Genomic DNA, 20592 nt, shown 5'->3' with positions numbered 1-20592 from the left:
GGGTTAGGGTTCCTGGGGGGGAACTGGCTCGGCCGTGCGCGTTTCCGGCTGAGTCGCGGGACACTGGTGGTTGCGGGGGAACGCGAGCAGTCCACTGCACTGGTGGTCCCTGTTGTTCTGCTCGGTCGTCCGTCGCCTGGCATCCTGGTCATCCATTCGGTCGTCTTCCGCCGGCAACCTGGCCGTGCGGCCCGGCCGTTCATTCCGTTGAATCGGGTTGCGGGTCTTACCAAATGCACTACTGCCCTCCAGTGGCCAGTTTTATTGTTTTGAAATGGATTTTCAGCATTGCCCTTTGGAGCAAAGTTTCATCAGAACCTAGAGATGTCTCTTGTGAAAAAAGACGTATAAATTAGGGCTGTCAAACGATTACAGATTGGTGAAAAGATGACCTCTTCATTGGTTGGAATTAAATCCAGGACCCTGCTGGCCCTTTGTGGAATTGGTTTGACACCCCTGCTATACAGTATATGATTTTAAAATTAAGAGTTTTCCAGTAAAATATTGTCTTTAAAAGTTGTAAAGCAATAAAACAACAAAAATGATTGAAATGAACAAAAAAATGGGTCAAAATTATTTTTCAAACAGATCATGTGTCTAGCACCTTAGACGGTCATTTGCTTTGCTTAGCCAAAACCACCCGGTTTTTCAAACCTAAGCTTTCAAAACCCGCGCTCCCGCCATCTTGAACCGGTGACCGTGGTGTGCAACAAGCCACCGTTCATTGGCCGAGGGAGGCGGTCACTCCCGCCTTCTTTGTGGACAAGGAGCATGCAAGCCACCTCCTTATTAAAACGTGTGTCATGATCCCAGTATTTGACATCATATACAGTGGGGCAGATAAGTATTTAGTCAACCACCGATTGTGCAAGTTCTACTTGAAAAGATTAGAGAGGCCTGTAATTGTCAACATGGGTAAACCTCAACCATGAGAGACAGAATGTGAGGAAAAAAAACAGAAAATCACACACACATAATTTATTTCCAAATTAGAGTGGAAAATAAGTATTTGGTCACCCACAAACAAGCAAGATTTCTGGCTGTCAAACAGGTCTAACTTCTTCTAACGAGGCTCCACTCATTACCTGTTTTAATGGCACCTGTTTTAACTCATTATCGGCATAAAAGACACCTGTCCACAACCTCAGTCAGTGACACTCGAAACTCCACTATGGCCAAGACCAAAGAGCTGTCGAAGGACAGCAGAGACAAAATTTTAGACCTGCACCAGGCTGGGAAGACAATCTGCAATAGGTAAAACGCATGGTGTAAAGAAATCAACTTTGGGAGAAATTATTAGAAAATTGAAGACATACATGACCACTGATAATCTCCCTCGATCTTGGGCTCCATGCAAGATCTCACCCCGTGGCGTCAAAATGATAACAAGAATGGTGAGCAAAAATCCCAGAACCACACGGGGGGACCTAGTGAATGACCTACGGAGAGCTGGGACTGCAGTAACAAAGGCTACTATCAGGGACTCAAATCCTGCACTGCCAGACGTGTCCCCCTGCTGAAGTCGGTACACGTCCAGGCCCGTCTGCGGTTCGCTAGAGAGCATTTGGATGATCCAGAATAGGACTGGGAGAATGTGTTATGGTCAGATGAAACCAAAATAGAACTTAATGGTTAAAACACAGGTTCACAGGAGAAAGAATCCTGAATTGCATCCGAAAAACACCATACCCACTGTGAAGCATGGGGGTGGAAACATCATGCTTCGGGGCTGTTTTTCTGCAAAGGGACCAGGACGACTGATCTGTGTAAAGGAAAGAATGAATGCGGCATGTATCGAGAGATTTTGAGTGAAAATCTCCTTCCATCAGCAAAGGAATTGAAGATGAGACGTGGCTGGGTCTTTCAGCATGACAATGATCCCAAACACACAGCCAGGGCAACAAATGAGTGGCTTCGTAAGAAGCATTTCAAGGTCCTGGAGTGGCCTAGCCAATCTCCAGATCTCAAACCCATAGAAAATCTGCGGAGGCATTTGAAAGTCCGTGTTGCCCAACGACAGCCCCAAAACATCATTGCTCTAGAGGAGATCTGCATGGAGGAATGGGCCAAAATACCAGCAACAGTGTGTGAAAAGCTTGTCAAGACTTACAAAAAAAACCACCATGATTTGCAAATAAATTCTTTAAAAATCAAACAATGTGATTTTCTGTTTTTTTTGTCCACATTCGGTCTCTCATGGTTGAGGTTTACCCATGTTGACAATTACAGGCCTCTCTAATATTTTCAAGTGGGAGAACTGGCACAATTAGCGGTTGACTAAATACTCATTTGCCCCACTGTAGCTGCAAAGTCACCCATGTCAACTGCTGTCATTCGACTGGTGATGTCTATTCTTCTCAACGGGATGAACTTTTCAGACGTGCAGGCGCAGACCATTGAGGAACTGAAGGAGCAGAAAAACTACTTGAAGCTCATCAAGAAGCAGAGTAAAGATCTCAAAGAGTTGCGAAAGAAACATCTAAAGAAGGTAGTGGAAATACTTTTGCAGGTTTCTGTTTTCATTCTTTAGCCAGATTTACTCAATTCTGCTATTCTCGCGGTCATGCATTAGGTGTGGAATCTGAGTAAAGAGCAGAAGACTCGGAGTTCAAAGCTGGAGTGTGATGTGCAAAGGCGGCGCAGTCAGATGGAGAAGAACCTTAAACGCAGTGTCAAGAAGAAGTAAGGACCTTTAAGACAGTTTTACTCTGTTGAAGAACAAAATAAGACTTTGGTTTTCTTTTGCATGTTCAGTGAACCTCAAGAGCCGGTGCGGCAAGAACTTACTGCCTTGGATCAGGAGCATGAAAAAAAGACTGTGCAGCTCCGGGAATGGCAGATGCAGGAACTACTTAAGCTCCGGCAGCAGCTCTACTCGCTGGAGAGGGAGAAGCAGCAAGCGTACCTGCAGGAGGTGCGGTAGACACCATGAACTGACGGACTCAGGACGTTGCTCACGTTCCGTTTTCTGTCTTATCAGTCCTTCCAGAAGTTGAAGGAAACTGCGCACGAATGCCAAGCGGCTCAGCTCAAGAAGCTCAGGGAGATTAACGAGAGGTAAACGTACCCAGTTCGGGACTAAGCTAGCGCTTCTTTTGTATGTACATTTTGCTTTTCCTGCCCAAAGGGAGAAGAAAGATCTTCAGAAAATCCTGGACAGAAAGCGGCAGAATAGCATCAGTGAAGCAAAGAGTCGGGATAAAGAAAAAGCTGAGATGTAATTTTACACTTGCATGTCAATGAATTTCAAACCATTGACTGTGTTTCTCCCTTTTCTGATCCAAAGAGAGCTGAATGACATCAATAGGAAACACATTCAAGACTCTGTCAGCCTAATACGCAGGGTATTTTCCTGAAAATTTGACCAAAAGTGAAACGGGAACCACTTGTTTCTAACCAATCAACCTGCATTTTTCTTTCCTACAGCTAGAGGAGGCTCAAAGCAGGAGGTTGGACAAGCTTAAGCTTAGGCAACGAGAGGTGCTACAACATATTGACGAGGAGTTGCCGATGGTGAGTGACTATTGGGTCATCGGGGTGTGACCATACATCCATTAAATGGCCTAACATCGAATGGAATTGTGTCTGTTTTAACGAAAACCACCCAAACATTGATAGGTTTTCATATTTTAATGAGGATAGTATGCAAACAATGACAGAAGGGGGAGAAATAAGTAAGTGAATCATCACATTTAATGTTTTGTAGCCCCCCTTTGGCAGAAATAACTTCAACCAGACGCTTCCTGTAGCTGCAGATCAGTCAGGCACATCGATCAGGACAAATTTTGGCCCGTTCTTCTTACAAAACTGCTGTAGTTCAGTCAGATTCCTGGGATGTCTGGCAAGAGTCGTTGTCTTTAGGTCATGCCAGAACATCTCAATGGGGTTCAAGTCTGGACTTTGACTTGGTCACTCCAGAACGTGTATTTTGTTCTTCTGAAACCATTCTGAAGTTGATTTACTTCTGTATTTTGGATCATTGTCTTTTTGCAACATTCATCCTCCAGACAGACGGCCTCAGGTTTTCCTGCAAAACATCCTGGTAAACCCTTGAATTCATTCTTCCTTTAATGATTGCAAGTTTTCCAGGCCCTGAGGTAGCAAAACAGCCCCAATTCATGATGCTCCGTCCACCATGCGTCATGGTGGGGATGAGGTGTTGATCTATCTGACAGACGGTCTCATGTTTTCCTGCAAAACCTCCTGATGAACCTTTGAATTAATTCCTACATAAATGATTGCAAGTTGTCCAGGCCCTGAGGCAGCAAAACAGCCCCAAATCATGATGCTCCCTCCACCATGCTTCACGGTGGGGATGAGGTGTGTATGTGACCTTGTGTGTTACCCCCAAACAATTCAACTTTGGTTTCATCAGTCCACAATTTCGCCAAAACATCTGTGGAGTGTCCAAGTGCCTTTTTGCAAACATTAAACGAGCAACAATGGGGTTTTTTTAGACAGCAGTGGCTTCCTCTGTGGAGTCCCCCCAGTAACACCATTCTTGGCCATAGTATTACATATAGTTGATGTGTGTACAGAGATATTATTGGACTGTGCCAGTGATTTCTGTAAGTTTTAGCAGACACTCTAGGGTTGTTTTTTACCTCTCTGAGTATTCTGTGCTGAACTCTTGGCGTCATCTTTGGTGGATGGCCATTCCTTGGGAATGAAGCAACATTGCCAAACTCTCTCCATTTGTAGACAACTTCTCTGACTGTCGATTGATGAACATCCAGACTTTTAGAGATGGTTTTGTATTCTTTCCCAGCTTTATACAAACCAACAATCCTTGATCGCAGGTCTTCAGACAGCTCTTTTGATCAATACACATCAGACAATGCTTCTCATCAAGGCACTTCTTACCAAGTGTGTTTTTTATAGTGGGCTGGGCAGCTTTAAACCACTCATCAGGGATTGGGCAGACACCTGACTTAAAATATTTGGTAAAAATTGATTTCAAGTGCTCTTTAAGTCTCCTTAGGCAGAGGGTTCACTTAGTGATTTGTCCCTCTTCTGTCATTGTTTGCATGCTATCCTCAATAAAATATGAAAACCTATAAATGTATGGGTGATTTTAGTTAAAGTAGACACTGTATTTTCATCTGTGTGATTTTGACAAAGATCAGATCACATTTGATGGTGATTTTATGCAGAGATGCGAGAAATTCCAAAAGGTCCAGATACTTTTTCATACAACTGTAGATGCATACAGGCAGAAGATATGTAAGATGCCTTAAGAAAATTCTTAAACGTAGTCATACCAAATAAGTGTGGTTTAAAAATGCTACGTGACTAATGTGGTCAACACATCAAAAATCTGCTTTAAAGCTACTACAAGAAAACACAATGCTTAAAAGTATAAGAAGGAAACACATGCAAAAAGTATTTCGGGGCAATGAAAAAGTCATAAAAGACTAAATAAAAACACAAATAGTAAGTACTCACTGCTTTTAACCGATCTGCGCATGTGATGGACGTCTCGCCGCGTAAAAAAACCAAGGTAAGCGACGAAGTCAATATCTTGGCAAGCCGCCTAGGATCGGTTTAAAGACACTGCTGATGAGCTGAAATTGGATGCAGGTACAACTCTGTAACAAAACAATCTGACCAGCAGCAGAATGTGATAAAATCATGCCAGTCATCTCATACTAGCTTTGCTTGCTAGCTAGCACAGCTATTCTCCCAGTCCAGGCCAACTACGTCATCACCCCGAGCATCCATTGCGCGCATAAAACATGGCGCCCTCTGTAGGTCAAAAGATGTCTAACTATTATAGATTTTTAAATCAATGGCAATATTTTATGTGTTTCTAATAACATATGTTAGTAAAACTCTGATAGTGTTCTCATCGTCTTTATTCTTCTAGCTTCAGGCAAAGCTAGACAGTAGCTTGGAGGACGAGTTCCTCAATCTCCCAGAGGAAATCCGCCAGCATCTGCAGATGGAGCTCCAAAACAAAGGACTGCGCAATAACGCCCTGTTCTCGCCCCAGTCCAACAACAGCAGCCCGGGCTCGGGTTCTGGCCCGCCTTCCAACTGCTCGACGCCCAGCGACCCATCCACCCCCAATCGAAGCACGTGGAACCGGAGCATGGAGAATATAGCACCTTCGCTAAATGACTCCACCTCCTCCTCATCGACCGCCATCTTCTCCGAGGTGGACTATCTATAAACACGTCGAAATTTGGGCTGTAATGATTTTCAAAATGCGGGTTAGTAATCATAATAATGAAATACTAATGATATTCCTTGTTTATAGAGCTGTGTTATTTTTTCATTTTTCTAGTGTGACGAGAAAAACACATTTCCTCACTCATTAGCATTTTTCTTGACAGCTAGCTTGCTAGCTGAAGTGGCAGTAGTGTTACAGCCTAGCAATATTTCCACTATTCCACTCAACTTTCATCTCTTCGGAAATTCCTGACTAGCAAAACGCTTTTCCACACTTATTAGCATTTTTCTTGCTAGCTGTGATAGCAGTATTTGGTCAGCAGGCGGCGCTACATGCTTACCATTTTTTCCACTCATTGAATAGACACTACCATTCTTGTTTTTACCAAGTTGTCTTGCACAAATACTACGGTACTCTAATTTATCGATGTTTATTTTGTTTTATCTGTAAATTCTTCTGCCCAAATCTTCTCTTGCGGATCTCGTTGTAAATGTTTTATGTGAATTTTACTACTGACTACAGGTGCTTGGAGTGCTTGGACACTCTATAAGCACTGGCTGCCTGCCTGTCTGTCTGAATGTTTCCCCTCACAAACGTGTTCTTTGTCAACTCTTATTTTTATTTAAATGAAACTTTAACAACTTGCTGCGTTGTGGGTGTTTTTTTAGCTTTAAGGAGATTGAAATTGTACCAAAACAAATCGCAGGTGTCCCACAAAAGTCAACTGTGGAGATGTTGTCTTGTTCAAATTCACTGACATTGACGGTGATGGAACATTTTGGAGTTTAAAATGTCCCACTCAACTTGTCCTCTCATACCCTAATCTTTCCTGTCTTTTTTATTTAATTTGAGTTGCACAGTTAAATTTAACAGGCCGTAATGTGATGTAACACAAAATAATTTCCATCTATTATCCCATGTAGGTTACAATACAATACAACTGAGAGTGCTATGCCTGACTGCTAAGCAACAAAACAGTATAACGGGGGACGGCATTGTGCAAATAAAGTAAATATTTGAAATATTAAATATGTTAAGGTTTTTAAGTATATATCGAGTAGAACATAATATTTAATCAGACAATGATTTAAATAAAAAATGAATGTGAATTTAAAACATTCAGGGGCCCCTATGGTTCTGTGGCCCGGGACAACATACTCAGTTGACCCCCCCCCACCCCACCCCCGGCAATGTTCTTGACTTTATACCGTAGTTTTTGGACTATAAGGCACTATAAGGATATTGAAATTGTACCAAAACAAATCGCGGGTGTCCCACAAAGTCAACTGTGGAGATGTTGTCTTAGTTCAAATTCACTGACATTGACGGCGATGGAACATTTCGGAGTTTAAAATGTCCCACTCAACTTGTCCTCTCATACCCTAATCTTTCCTGTCTTTTTTATTTAATTTGAGATGGACAGTTAAATTTAACAGGCCATAATGTGATGTAACACAAAATAAACAATTTCCATCTATTATCCCATGTAGGTTGCAATCCAATACAACTGAGAGTGCTATGCCTGCCTGCTAAGCAACAAAACAGTATAATGGGGGATGGCATTGTGCAAAAAAAAAGGAAAAAAAATATATATATTTGAAATATTTAATATGTTAAGGTTTTGAAGTATATACCGAGTAGAACATAATATTTAATCAGACAATGATTTAAATAAAAAATGAATGTGAATTTCAAGCAAAATAAATAACTAGGCATTCAGGGGCCCCACTGGTCCTGAGGCCCGGGACAACATACTCATATTTCGTGAATTATTTTCATTATGTTTAGACTTACATTTACCCGTTTTCATTGAATGTGCCAGTCCATTTTTTCACTAAAACGCACGTTTGATTGGCTGATGACTTGCCACCCCTCCTGCCCGCCGTCAGCACCACCACACACACTGACAACATGCTGCCTCCTCCGCCCACTTCGAAGAGGAGGGACATTAGATGTGTTTTTCGGCCAGCAGCAGCCACTGTAAGTAATGTAAGATGTCAATGTTGTTGAGTAGGGGAGTACACCACTAATTTTGCTAAAGAAAGTCCAACCTGCATTAGAGCAGAGTTTTTTTTGGCAGTCCATCTAATTTCCGTTGTAGTCTTAGTCTTCTCTACTCTGCAGCGCCAACTAGTGGCAACATTTAGTCACTTATTTTACTTATACATGTCCAGTTCTTTTCATGTTCAATTCAATTTTATTTGTATAGCCCTGGATCACAACAACGTTGTTTCAAAGGGCTTTGCAGAGGCAATATGATACACAATCAGAAACAGCAAACGAAGCAACAAAGATGGATAAATAAATTCAAGTCCTGGGTATCCCCCATCCTTAGACCCTCCATGTCGGCAAGGAAAAACTCCAGAGTCTTCGGGAGAAAACGAAAAAGCCAGATGAGACGGGGGTAGCAACGAGGACGTCCATCCAGCTTGGGGTCCGGACAGTCATCCTGCAGCTGAAAAATAGCCTAACCCTAGGGAAAGGGGACACTGGGTGACTAGTGATGAAGAGACTAGACAAATAGATATTAACATTGGAAAATAGAAATAAGGTAAGACAAGTGGTAGGTAGAGTGAGAAAAAGGAGATAGAACTCAGTGGCTGTACTTCCCTTAGCTTAGACTAAACTGAGTCTACTCCGACTTCAACTAGCCTGACCATAAACTTTGTTGAATAGGAACGTTTTTAATCTAATCTTAAATGTGCAGACTATCAGGGGCAGGTGGCTAAAGGCTCTAGCTCCGACAGTACTTTTAGAAACCCTGGGAACTACCAGTAGACCTGCATTCTGAGAGTGGAGTGTTCTGTTTGGGCGGTATGGAACCAGAGCATCGGAGAGATAAGATGGCCCACACCCATTAATGGTCTTAAATGCAAGAAGGAGGATTTTAAATTTAATTCCAAACTCGACTGGAAGCCAGTGAAGAGCCTGGAGCACAGGGGTGATGTTCTCTCTTTTATTGGTTCCTGTTAAAAGTCTTGCTGCTGCGTATTGAACAAGCTGTAGACCTTTTAGAGAACTTTTAGGACAAGCTGCAAGTAGAGAGTTACAGTAATCCAATCTCTTTTAATTTTTCTGCATCGCTTTTAGATAAAATATTTCTAATTTTGGCTATGTTGCGCAGGTGAAAGAAGGCTGTTCTGCAGGTTTGTTTAATGTGAGCTTTAAACGATAAGTCAGGGTCGAATAAAACTCCTAGGTTTTTAACTGTGGTGCTGGAGGCTACACTTAACGTTGTCCAGAGTGACTAATTGGGCAGCTAAATAGTCTCTCACACTTTTCGGGCCTATTATAAGGACTTCTGTCTTTTCAGGATTAAGTAGAAGATAGTTAGTGCTCATCCAGGTATTTATATCTCGGACGCAGGTGCTTAGTTTGTCCACTTGCCTGATCTGCTCAGGTTTAATTGATAAATACAGCTGTGTGTCGTCAGCGTAACAATGGAAGTTAATGCTATGTTTTCTGATATTACCTAGAGGAAGCATATACAGCGTAAACAAGATGGGCCCGAGGACCGATCCTTGCGGCACACCATAACTAACTCTAGAGTACGGTGATGATTGCTGGTTTACATTGACAAACTGGTACCTATTAGAGAAATATGATTTAAGCCAGCAGAGGGCTGCTCCTCTAATGCCTATGTCACATTCTAATCTCTGCAATAAGATATTATGATTGGTCATTGTGGTTACCAGACCTTTTGTAATATTACATTTTAAGGCCCATCTCCACATGTCTCTGTGCCATGACGACCCTTTGATCGACATTAAAAGAATTTTTTTTCTTGAAATTAGATGGTTTACAGAGTCAGGAAATTTGGCACACTTGGTTGAATTGGCCCAATTAGAAGATTTGTTTTGGTTTTGAAAAAGGGTGTTGGTACACAGCTCAGTTGCACCTCTTTTTTTTGTAGGACACTCTTCAATAGGGGTTTTTTCTCCTAGGAGTGTGAATGCATTTTTAATCCCGCAAAAAAGGGGCGAATTTCCAGCAAGCTAGGTTGTCATGAGATGATGAGAGGGGGACAGTCTGCCACTACCCTGACTTGCGTGACATCTAAATTGAGCCAAACTCCGAGGGCCTGTTCAGTTCTGCTTGATGGCCCAGTTTTGTTTGTTTTTTTGTTTTTTCTCCCTCGCTGTGTTGTGTTATGTTTTTAACCTGTCCTGCTATATTGTAATGATATTACAGTCCCATAAAAGGACGTGTCATCATTCTCGATTTCTGTGTGAACGGTGGGCGGGTTTTTGAGAGGATGTCAAGAGGTGAGCGGCGTTCTCAGTGTGGAAACATGAAGCTTCTTCTGAGCTGTCTGCTTCTCGCCTCGCATTGTGCTCTCTCATCACGGAGTAAGTAGAGGAAAAGTTGAAAATAATGTGTCATTTTGTTCCTAAATTGACCTCTATGCGGCTTTCCTTCAGGTGATGCGTCCATTTGGAGGGTCTACCAAAGCTCTGACAAAAATGTGGTTGAAGGCCAGTGGGTCACTATCGAGTGCTGTTGGACAGGAAACAACAGTTCCAGAGTCAAAGTGGAGTGGCTAAGGAACATGACCACCTTCGAGAACGCACCCTTTAAACGTCATAACAGCACCTGTGGGACCTTAGTTTTGGGTAACATCACAAAAAATGACTCCGGAACATACGTGTGCAAGGTCAAGGTAGACATACCGAGTCTGCTGGAAATAACAGGAAATGGTACTATCGTTAGAGTGCGCCAAGGGTTAAATGGTACTACAGATGAAGGTGAGCAGACTAGAATTAAGAGCACACCTGCTTGGTGTTGTTTGGTATTTATTCTGAAAATGTCTTTACAACGTCACACATGAATATTCCAGATTTTCCCAGAAGTCCTATCTGGGTTCCATTGGTTATTTCCTTGGCTCTGGTTTTGTTGCTTCTCCTGGGGCTTGCCTGCATCTGCAAACTCAAACAAACAAAAGGTCAGTGACTTACAAAGCCCAGACAATTGGACAGGAGTCATAGGGATTGTGACTCGAGTCGCAAATTTGATGAATCGCAGACTCGGACTTAACTTGCTCGAGATTTAACTCGACTTCTGAGGCAATAACTCAAGACTCGACAAGCTGACTTGAAAAACTTGGATCATAAGCCAGTGATCTGCTTGGTCGTCTTGGCCACTCTCGCTACACCCTCACAGAAGACCATGGCAATCAACATCAATCAAATTCTTTACAGACTATACAGCATTTTTTTACATTGACAGTAAGGTTTCCCACAAAGATGAACTTGCGTACTTTGTGGGTGGGGTGGGGAACAATAGTTGCCAAGTGACTCAACTTGACAACCTTTAACTTGACTCAACTCCTTTTTACAACCTTGTGACTCGAGATGACCTCGAGACTTGACTCGACATGACCCTGTGACTCGTCAAGGAATCTGACCTTCTGGCCAGACAGCTGGAATCGCGCCTGCCGAACCAACAGCCAGGGCCGGCGAGATCCCGACAATCCGGCCAGAAGGGCAAACTCTGTGCGTTCACCTTAATCTTAACTAGTGCTGCAACGATTAATCGATAAACTCGAGTATTCGATTAGAAAAAAAAAATGTAATTAAATTTTGCTGCTTCGAGTGTTCGTTTAATTATTATTATTATTTTGAAAGTGTTTGCAATCAGTTTTATTGATTTGAGTGGTTACACTGCCTTTTAGTCTGCCTCATTTCACATAGCTGAATCCAGCTGCTCCATGTTAATACCAACATAAGCTAAGTTTTTGTTTGCGCAAGTATTTTTTAAAATTTAGTTTATGGGTATATTTAGCCTTTTTTTGTGGGAATATGTGTCTGAACCATTTGTTAAGAGCATTGTTTGAAAATAAATAAATAAATAACGTTTTATAGCATTTAAGCTAGCGGACTTTTGCTATGTAAGTTAGCCAATTGTTCTTTTGTTGTACATAGATCCTTATTTAATTTTTTTTAATACTGTTTGAGGCTCAGCTCAGGTATTTTAATTGTTCATGTTACTTATCCGATTACTTGATTATTCGACAAACTAGTTCATCGATTAATCGACTACGAAAACAATCGATAGCTGCAGCCCTAATCTTAACCCTTTGTACTGACTCCATTTTGAAAGGTTTAAAGAAGGCTCACCGGAACAAGTTGACAATTTATTCGGGTCAACAGCAATCAAACAGAAAGGCAAAACAGACACAGACTCAGGCGAGAAGGCAAACTCAAGGTCACCAATTCAGAAGTCAACAAAAGGTTCCCGAGAAAAAATGACGACACTGAGTTAAACATTCAGTCTGGGCAGTGATTAGGAACAAGGGTGTGTTTGGGACTATTGTCTGTTTGTGGATTGGACAGGAGGATTCCGGAGTTACTGTTGTCCGGGCAACGAGGGTTGTGGATTTTGCCACCTCACTGTCAAAGGGGCTCTTGGAGTCTTGTCGGTCGTGTTATCAGTTGGATATCAGGCGTTCTCTGGTGCTCCTTGTGTTGGGGCAGACCATCCCGCCATTTGTTCTGGACTGTCCGGGAGAACTGATTGCGAGAGTTGGTGCGTCAAGCCACACTCACCCCCCGAAAACCTTAACTGCTGATCCGGGTCACGGCACCAATGTAACTGGTTTGAAACGCGCCACGCCCCGACGCGATCCGCTCCCACCTTTCTGACCAGGACGCGAACCACCTTCAGGCTTGAGAATCGGGCCGTCCTCATCCTCTCAGGCTCCTAAAAAACATATTTGTTTTAGAAAGATAGGTGTTTTGATTCATCTTTTTTATAAAGTGAAAAATACTGTCCACTTACTTCAGCCCCAGGACACCTGGGCAGCACCATACAGGCGTTGTTGTGAAAGCTGCTGTAGATGTTCTTCCAAAGGTGCACGGGGTGAAAGTAGACGAAGATCTGCTTGTTGCCGTCGGCGTAGGGGTTTGTGTAGGACCAGGTGAAAGTGTTGTTGCAAGGTAGCTCTCCAACCGGACCCTGGTCCTCTTGGTCTAATGTGAAAGTGACCTTACTTGTGACTTGGTTAATAATGACTCATGCAATTGTCTGACAAAACCATACCTTCAAGCACTCACTTGGCTGTGACTTGGTTTCATTATGTATAAACTCACACTCACTCAACTTTCATTGTGAATTTACATGAGTTTGTCATATGCATAAACTGAATGTAAAATACGATGTGTATTTTCCAAGGAGTCCGAGTGATCTATGAGAGCCCGCACTTGGATTCGGACACGGCCGACCCGGATAAACGAAGCACCGGCTCCTCTACAGGCTCTTCCCAGTGGGTGAGTCCACACGAAAGCTTAAAAAGAAAGTAGATCGTTATGTCATTTGTCATGTTTATCTGTGTTTCAGTGTCAGGTGTTGGTGTACGAGTCTGTCGATTACTTTGAGCGGGCTGAGATGAAGCAAAGCGGCTGACGTCGGGCTGTGAAGACTTGGTTGTACGTAAAGCTTTTGATTCAGAGTTGTTTATGAAGAATGTTTGGCCTAACCGTGTCTCCATTCAGATTGGTCAGTGACAGAAGGCGGCTATGTTGTTCCCCAAGTCTTTGTGATACATTTTCTGATGTATGTTAGTATTATGCTAGTGTTTTTTTCAGAAAGATAGACAAAAGGCTTGAAAATTGCGAGTGAGCTAGTGACTCCCTCTGATGTCATGTACCATGACTTAAACATACGTGAATATTGATTTCTATTTTCTCTTGCTAGATGCGATCTAAAAGCAGAGAACAAAAAATGGTATTTGGTATGTGGCAAAAATTTTGCCATGTGGCACAATTGATTTTGCCTTGTGGCATTTTTTTTTTTTTTTTTTTTTGCCAAGTGGGATTTTTTTTCCCTTTTTTTCTGGTATGTGGCAAAATGGATTTTGGCATGTGGTACTTTTTTGGCATGTGCCAAAATTGATTTTGCCATGTGGCATTTTTTTGACATGTGGCATTTTTTTGGTATATGGCAAAATTGATTTTTACATGTGGCATTTTTTTGCCATGTGGCATTTAAAAAAATTTTTTTGGGGGTATGTGGCAAAATGGATATTGGCATAAGGAATTTTTTTTACATGTGGCATTTTTTTTTTGGTATATGGAAAAATGGATTTTGGCATGTGGTATTTTTTGCCATATGGCAAAATTGATCTTGCCATGTGGCATTTTCTTTTTTTGGCATGTGGCAAAATTGATTTTGCCATGTGACATTTTTTTTCACTATGTGGATTTTTTTTTTTTTTTTTTTTTTTTTTTTGGCATGTGGCATTTTTTTGCTATGTGGCATTTTTTTGTTTTTGGTATAGGGCAAAATGGATTTTGGCATGTGATACTTTTTTGCCACGTGCCAAAATTGATTTTGCCATGTGGCATTCTTTTGCCATGTGGCATTTTTTTGGTATATGGCAAAATTGATTTTTTCATGTGGCATTTTTTTTTTTTTTTTTGCCATGTGGCATTTTTTTTTCTTACATATGGCAAAATGGATTTTGACATAAGCCATTTTTTACATGTGGCATTTTTTTGCCATGTCGCATTTTTTTATGGTATATGGAAAAATGGATTTCGGCATGTGGCATTTTTTTGCCACATGGCAAAATTGATCTTGCCATGTGGCATTTTTGGCGCATGTGGCATTATTTTGGGCATGTGACAAAATTGATTTTGCCATGTGACATTTTTTTTCGCAATGTGGATTTTTAAAAATTTTTTATTTTGGTATGTTGGCAAAATGGATTTGGGCATGTGGCATTTTTTTGCCATGTGGCAAAATTGATCTTGCCATTTGGCATTTTTTTGTATATGGCAAAATGGATTTTGGCATGTGGCATTTTTTTTTTTTTTTTTTTTTTGCTATGTAGCATTTTTTGGGGTATGTCGCAAAATTGATTTTGGCATGTGGCAATTCTTTTTCATGTGGCTTTTTTTGGTATGTGGTAAAATTGATTTTGGCATGTGGCAATTCTTTTTCATGTGGCATTTTTTGGTATGTGGGAAAATGGATTTTTTTTTTTTTTGGGCAATTTTTTTGCCAAATGCCACATGCCAAAATCCATTTTGCCACATACCAAATACCACTTTTTGTTCTCGCTGTCTCATGCCTAACCTACGTCCCCTCGTGACCTACGTGACCTCGAAGTCGTAACCTGTGAGGCGGTGGCACATTGCGCGGTGAACTCCCCTTTGGGAATTCATTCCTGAAACGAATGACTTGATAGAGCCATCTGATAAAGCCACTGACTTCATTTTTCACAATGCGCCTTCGCTGTTATGCCAACAAGAAAGCTGAACACGCAGATTAGCAAAACCGGCTAGTCCAGACCGCAATTAAAAGAAAATGGCAGATCATAGGAAAAATTAGTCAAGATTTGCACATTGCCGCTAGCTTGCTGTCAAACAACAGTAGTCTCCACGTTCCAGAGACACAGACTTGGAGGTGCGCTGTTACGCATAGGTTACAAAACGGCGGCCATGTTGGCCACACTCTCTTTATGTACAGCCCTGGCCTGATTGAGTGTGTAAAGTACAGTGCACAATAGAAGTTGTGGTCGTTCATCTTATGCAGTTTCCGGGCTATGATGCCGAGTGAAAAATGTCTGCGTAATCTGTGGTCGTGGATGGCAGGTCAGCCACAGGAAATGGAAACTGACATTTCAGCTTTTGTAACCGACCTGCTTACTTGTGCTTGTATTTGTGCAGGTAGTCCTCTTGAAAGTATTGTCTTTGAAAATAAAGAGCAGTTCACTGACTTTTAACCTGTTTTTTTTTTATTGTTGGCGTATACTATTCAATGTGTCATGTTATATGAAGACAAATGGTGGTCCGGTAAACCCGCACACCCTGAAATGAAAAGGCCGCACCTTTAACCGTGCAGTAAGTAAACACCATAAAGAAGGTCTTTGTTCGATACTGTGTGTACAGTGGGCGTCTTTAATATTATTATTATTACAACGATGTTGTCCAACCTGATGACTTGCTTCAATGGTCCCAGCCCACGAAAATCTGTTCTCCGACATGGTATATATAATAGGTAGCGCCCGCCTGTTAGCACTGACAACTCTCCTGCTGCACCTGACACTGGTCGACGAATCTTGCCAAAATGTGCGAAGGAAAACCAACCAACCTGCAGGCGGCCATGTGGATCATCTGTGAGGTTTTTGACAAATACGCCGGAGCAGAGGGGTGCAAGGACACCATGACCAAGAAGGAGGTCAAGACCCTCATGGAGAATGAGCTGCCCGAAGTTTGCCAGGTAACGTTTATTGCACCTCAACATGGCTAGATGACTTGAATTTAAGAAAAAGGTCAACCAAACCATTGACTTTTGCCTAATTTCGGGTCTTTATTGACCATATTCAGTGGTTCTTAACCTTGGGGTTCGGCTAATGTAAAAAAAACTAGCAGAGCACTATTTTCATACGCTGATTAAATCTACGCAAAACTGCTTTTTAGACCAGGTTTTGGACTGGTTTGCTCCCAATTTACAGGCTTCATCCATTTTTCTTAACTCTTAGTCCTTGATCTGGAGGGCGGAGGAATTGGTTTGCTCAGTGGAAGGTCGACGCGCACTTGGTATGAGGGAATACAACAGACCAATGGGCAGCGTGGTCTCAAATTTTAACGTGTTTATAAAACATGGTGTGAAAATGACAAGAATTTTGAGCGGGAATTTGCTAAATTATTAGCTTGCTAGCTTAGATAAATTGGTTTTGAATTTGACATAATTCCGAAGGGTTCATTGAATCCACATGCGAAACTCGTGGGCTTAGGTACCTTTAGCAAGGTTAAAAACCACTGACCATATTGTTTATAATCTTTAGTGCTGCAACAATTAATCGATTAACTTGAGTAATTCGATTAGAAAACATAATTTGATTAAATTTTGCTGCTTCGAGTATTTGTTTAATTAAAGTGGCGTTGGGATGGTTTGTTTTGAAAGTGTTTGCATTTAGCCCTCTAGTTGCAACAGTGAATATGACATAACTCATATAGCTGAATTCAGGTGCTCCCTGTTTAGACTAACATAAGCTAAGTTTTTGTTAGACCTAATGTTTTTTAAAATGCATTCGTGAATTAATAAGTAAAGCCGTTTTTTTGTGGGAATATGTGTTTGAACCATTCGTTAAGAGAATTGTTAAAAAAAAAAAAAAGTTAGCATTTTATAGCATTTAAGCTAGCGGACTGTTGCTATGTAAGTTCGCCAATCTTTCTTTTGTTGTACTTAGGTCCTCATTTATTAATTTGTTTATACTGTTTGAAGCTCAGCTCAGGTATTTAATTTTTTTTTATGGGTTAGGGTTTGCTAATCCAATAACTTGATTATTTGAACTAATTAGTTCATCGATTAATCGACTACTACAATAATCGATAGCTGCAGCCCTAAAATCTTAATAGTATGTGTACTGTATTTTTCAGACTATTAGTCAGGGAAAAATCATATAAGTCGCATTTTTGAGGAGAATTTCTTTGATAAAATCCAAAACCAAGAACAGACATGTCATCTTGAAAGGCAATTATAAAAATAGAGCCATTTTCGGTGCCATTTTGTTCAGCCCTTCTCAGTTGTTTTGATAAGTTAACGCCAATGTTGAAACACAGGCCTCCAGCGCCCTCTTGCGGTTTAAAGTGAAAATAACGTGAAATGATATAATAATGAACACAAAAGTCGCTTCAGAGTATAAATCGTACTTCTAGCCAATCTATGGGGGGGGGGGACTCAAACTCAGAAAAATATAATTGTTATTTTTACTGTGGTACCACAGGTTTGAGAGGAATGCAATTTCTGTTATTTTGTATGTTGTGTATGTATAGCACGTTTCCTGTATGTTACAATGCCATTGATGGCGCGAGAGGGGATTGAACGTCTCCCGCCGTTAATGGCAGTTCGACAACCATCCAATATCCTCACGTCTGTTTTTTTCGACACACAGGCTGTAAAGGAGGTCCCAGAGGCACAAAAGATTCTGGAAGACCTGGATTTTAACAAAGACGGAGAGATGGACTTCAATGAGTTCATTGTATGCGTGTCCAGTATCATGTGCATGATTAGACATGTCTGCAGTGCCAAGAAATGAGAGCACCTGAATAAAATGACTACTAATACCTGAAAATTTGTGTCATTTCTTTGCTTATACACACAACGAAGAAGTTCCTTTTGTTGTTGAACAAAACAAGAAAAAATACACAAAAATAAAGTGGCTGAACTAAACCATCAAAAAGATCATATGCTGCCCTCTCCTGGTGACTAGACGATCCGCATTGAATGGCAGACATCACTCAACACCTTTGGTCGTTCCTTGGCTGACTAGTAAATCGGCTTGCGAGGTCACCAACCTAAGCTTTTTCTCCACTTGTGTGTGTGTGCGCATTGCATTACAAGGCTTAACGGAGATGAAGAAAACCGCCTTGCTCAGTCCGTATGGATTAGACTAGAGATAACATCGGCCAATAAAAAGCATTTGAAAGGATATTGGAGAATATTGGTATCAGTTTTTCATTATCAGTCTTGGGCCAATATGCATATTGCTTTCAAAGCAAAGCTTAATTTGTAATTCATAATGTGCCGGAACGCAAAGTACATATGACAGCGCAGATATGACGAGACGGGCACAGGTCCCGGAACATAGGCAGAAAATGGTGCTGAAAACAACACGCAAATGCCCACTTGCCATGCTGTATGACTTATAGACCTCAGTATCAGATAATATCCATGGTATAAATGTTATGAAAATTTTTTACAATTAATTAGGCTATACTGTGTACAGCACGGACAATTATAACACAGGTATATAACCACAGGTAGGACTTAAAGTAACGTACAGTCTAACTTGTGAAACGCAAAATAAAAAAATCTAAGATTTTTGCACAGTTTCTTTTGCTTTTAACCAAGACTCGAGACTTTTTAACGTCCATGTCTATGAAGAATTCGGGGATTTAAGCATTTATTCACCAGAATTTTCGCTAGAAAAGCTCTCTTTGTGCCAGGTGGCCGCTAGCCTCATTTGCTAACAGAATAGCATTGTACTTCGCTAATATACGTAAAATAAACGCTAAATGCATGTTTTTTTTTTTTTTTTGCTTTTAACCAAGAATTGAGACTGTTTTACATTAATATCGATGAAGAAGTCGAGGACTTAAGCATTGATTCACCAGAATTTTCGCCAGAAAAGCTCTGTTTACGCCAGGCGGTTGCTCGCCTCATTTGCTAACAGAGTAGCATTGTACTTCGACAATATAACCTACATAAAATAAACGCTAACTGCACGGTTTCTTTGCTTTTAACCAAGAATCGAGACTGTTTTACGTCCATATCTATGAAGAATTCGGGGATTTAAGCATTTATTCACAAGAATTTTTGCCAGAAAAGCTCTGTTTACGCCAGGCAGCCGCTAGCCTCATTTGCTAACAGAGTAGCATTGTAGTTCGACAATATATGTAAAATAAACGCTAAATTCACGTCTTTTTGCTTTTAACCAAGAATCGAGACTGTTTTACATCTATATCTATGAAGAATTCGGGGATTTAAGCATTTATTCACAAGAACTTTCGCCAGAAAAGCTCTATTTACGCCAGGCGGCCGCTAGCCTCTTTCGCTAGCAGAGTAGCATTGTACTTCAACAATATGAATAAAATAAACTCTATCTGCGCGGTTTCTTTGCTTTTAACCAAGAATCGAGACTGTTTTATGTCCATATCAATGAAGAATTCGAGGATTTAAGCATTTATTCACAAGAATTTTCACCAAAAGCTCTGTTTACGTCAGGCAGCCGCTAGCCTCATTTACTAACAGTATAATGAATATAAAGGGCTATTCTATTCTATAATATTGCTGCAACGATTAATGGATTAACTGGAGTATTCGATTAGAAAAAACGATTCGAATTAAATTTTGCTGCTTCAAGTATTCGTTTAATGTTTTATAGCATTTAAGCTAGCGTGCTTTTGCTATGTAAGTTAGCCTATTGTTCTTTTGCTGTACATAGACCCTTATTTTATTTTTTTATACCGTTTGAGGCTCAGCTCAGATATTTTAATTTTTCATGTTCCTTATCAGATTACTCGATTATTCGAACTAACTAGTTCATCAATTAATCGACTACTAAAATAATCGATAGCTGCAGCCCTATTCTATAATAAGTTGTGATTGTATATAGAATTTATTAATAATCTATTTACATATTATTTTTAACTGATTTTGCATGTTTTCCTCAAGTATTAAGTTTCTGATGTTAAATTGAGTGATTTTTTAGCTGTTGAAAACTTGCAGTACATTAAAAAAAAAAATTAAGGTGCTATTTTGGTCAAAAACTTATATATGTTAAATATTGCTATTGATCCTGAAAATATAGGTGATTATCTCTGCATTTGGTGATTTTTATGCATCTAGTGTACAATCTGAGACTTTTATAGCCATTTTAAGTTGTATTATACTTATATAAAAAATAATTATTT

At 40.7% G+C, this 20592-nt stretch overlaps 3 protein-coding genes across 3 annotated transcripts in view; all 3 read left to right on the top strand.

Moving 5' to 3' along the window:
- plcb3 (phospholipase C, beta 3 (phosphatidylinositol-specific)) overlaps window positions 1-6817 on the top strand; it is a 53606-nt gene extending 46789 nt beyond the window's left edge. The window contains exons 27-34 of the mRNA XM_057855061.1: window positions 2379-2488; window positions 2573-2682; window positions 2755-2914; window positions 2981-3057; window positions 3128-3217; window positions 3287-3344; window positions 3427-3513; window positions 5867-6817. Of these exons, the coding sequence (XP_057711044.1) occupies window positions 2379-2488; window positions 2573-2682; window positions 2755-2914; window positions 2981-3057; window positions 3128-3217; window positions 3287-3344; window positions 3427-3513; window positions 5867-6172 (998 nt within the window). The 3' untranslated portion in view covers window positions 6173-6817. The remainder of the gene's footprint in view (window positions 1-2378; window positions 2489-2572; window positions 2683-2754; window positions 2915-2980; window positions 3058-3127; window positions 3218-3286; window positions 3345-3426; window positions 3514-5866) is intronic.
- Window positions 6818-10379: 3562 nt separating this feature from the next.
- LOC130928864 (uncharacterized) lies at window positions 10380-16149 on the top strand. Its single transcript, XM_057855646.1, has 5 exons — window positions 10380-10521; window positions 10594-10917; window positions 11010-11114; window positions 13343-13437; window positions 13508-16149. The coding sequence occupies exons 1-5, from the start codon at window positions 10428-10430 to the stop codon at window positions 13571-13573; spliced, it is 684 nt and encodes a 227-aa protein (XP_057711629.1). The 5' UTR covers window positions 10380-10427; the 3' UTR covers window positions 13574-16149.
- A 31-nt stretch (window positions 16150-16180) lies between these two features.
- Window positions 16181-18243, top strand: LOC130928866 (protein S100-P-like). Its single transcript, XM_057855647.1, has 2 exons — window positions 16181-16393; window positions 18072-18243. The coding sequence occupies exons 1-2, from the start codon at window positions 16241-16243 to the stop codon at window positions 18213-18215; spliced, it is 297 nt and encodes a 98-aa protein (XP_057711630.1). The 5' UTR covers window positions 16181-16240; the 3' UTR covers window positions 18216-18243.
- The last annotated feature ends 2349 nt before the right edge of the window (window positions 18244-20592 follow it).

This window comes from Corythoichthys intestinalis, chromosome 13 (assembly GCF_030265065.1).
Source record: "Corythoichthys intestinalis isolate RoL2023-P3 chromosome 13, ASM3026506v1, whole genome shotgun sequence".
NCBI lineage: Eukaryota > Metazoa > Chordata > Actinopteri > Syngnathiformes > Syngnathidae > Corythoichthys > Corythoichthys intestinalis.
This window is presented reverse-complemented; position numbering and strand designations above follow the sequence as displayed.

Excerpts from the sequence above, each read along its gene's own strand:
- LOC130928866 (XM_057855647.1), top strand. The coding sequence starts at position 16,241 with ATGTGCGAAGGAAAACCAACCAACCTGCAGGCGGCCATGTGGATCATC. Across the intron at positions 16,394-18,071 it reads AGCTGCCCGAAGTTTGCCAG|GCTGTAAAGGAGGTCCCAGA; the intron begins GTAACGTTTATT and ends TTCGACACACAG.
- LOC130928864 (XM_057855646.1), top strand. The coding sequence starts at position 10,428 with ATGTCAAGAGGTGAGCGGCGTTCTCAGTGTGGAAACATGAAGCTTCTT. Across the intron at positions 11,115-13,342 it reads CAAACTCAAACAAACAAAAG|GAGTCCGAGTGATCTATGAG; the intron begins GTCAGTGACTTA and ends GTATTTTCCAAG. Across the intron at positions 13,438-13,507 it reads CTACAGGCTCTTCCCAGTGG|TGTCAGGTGTTGGTGTACGA; the intron begins GTGAGTCCACAC and ends TCTGTGTTTCAG.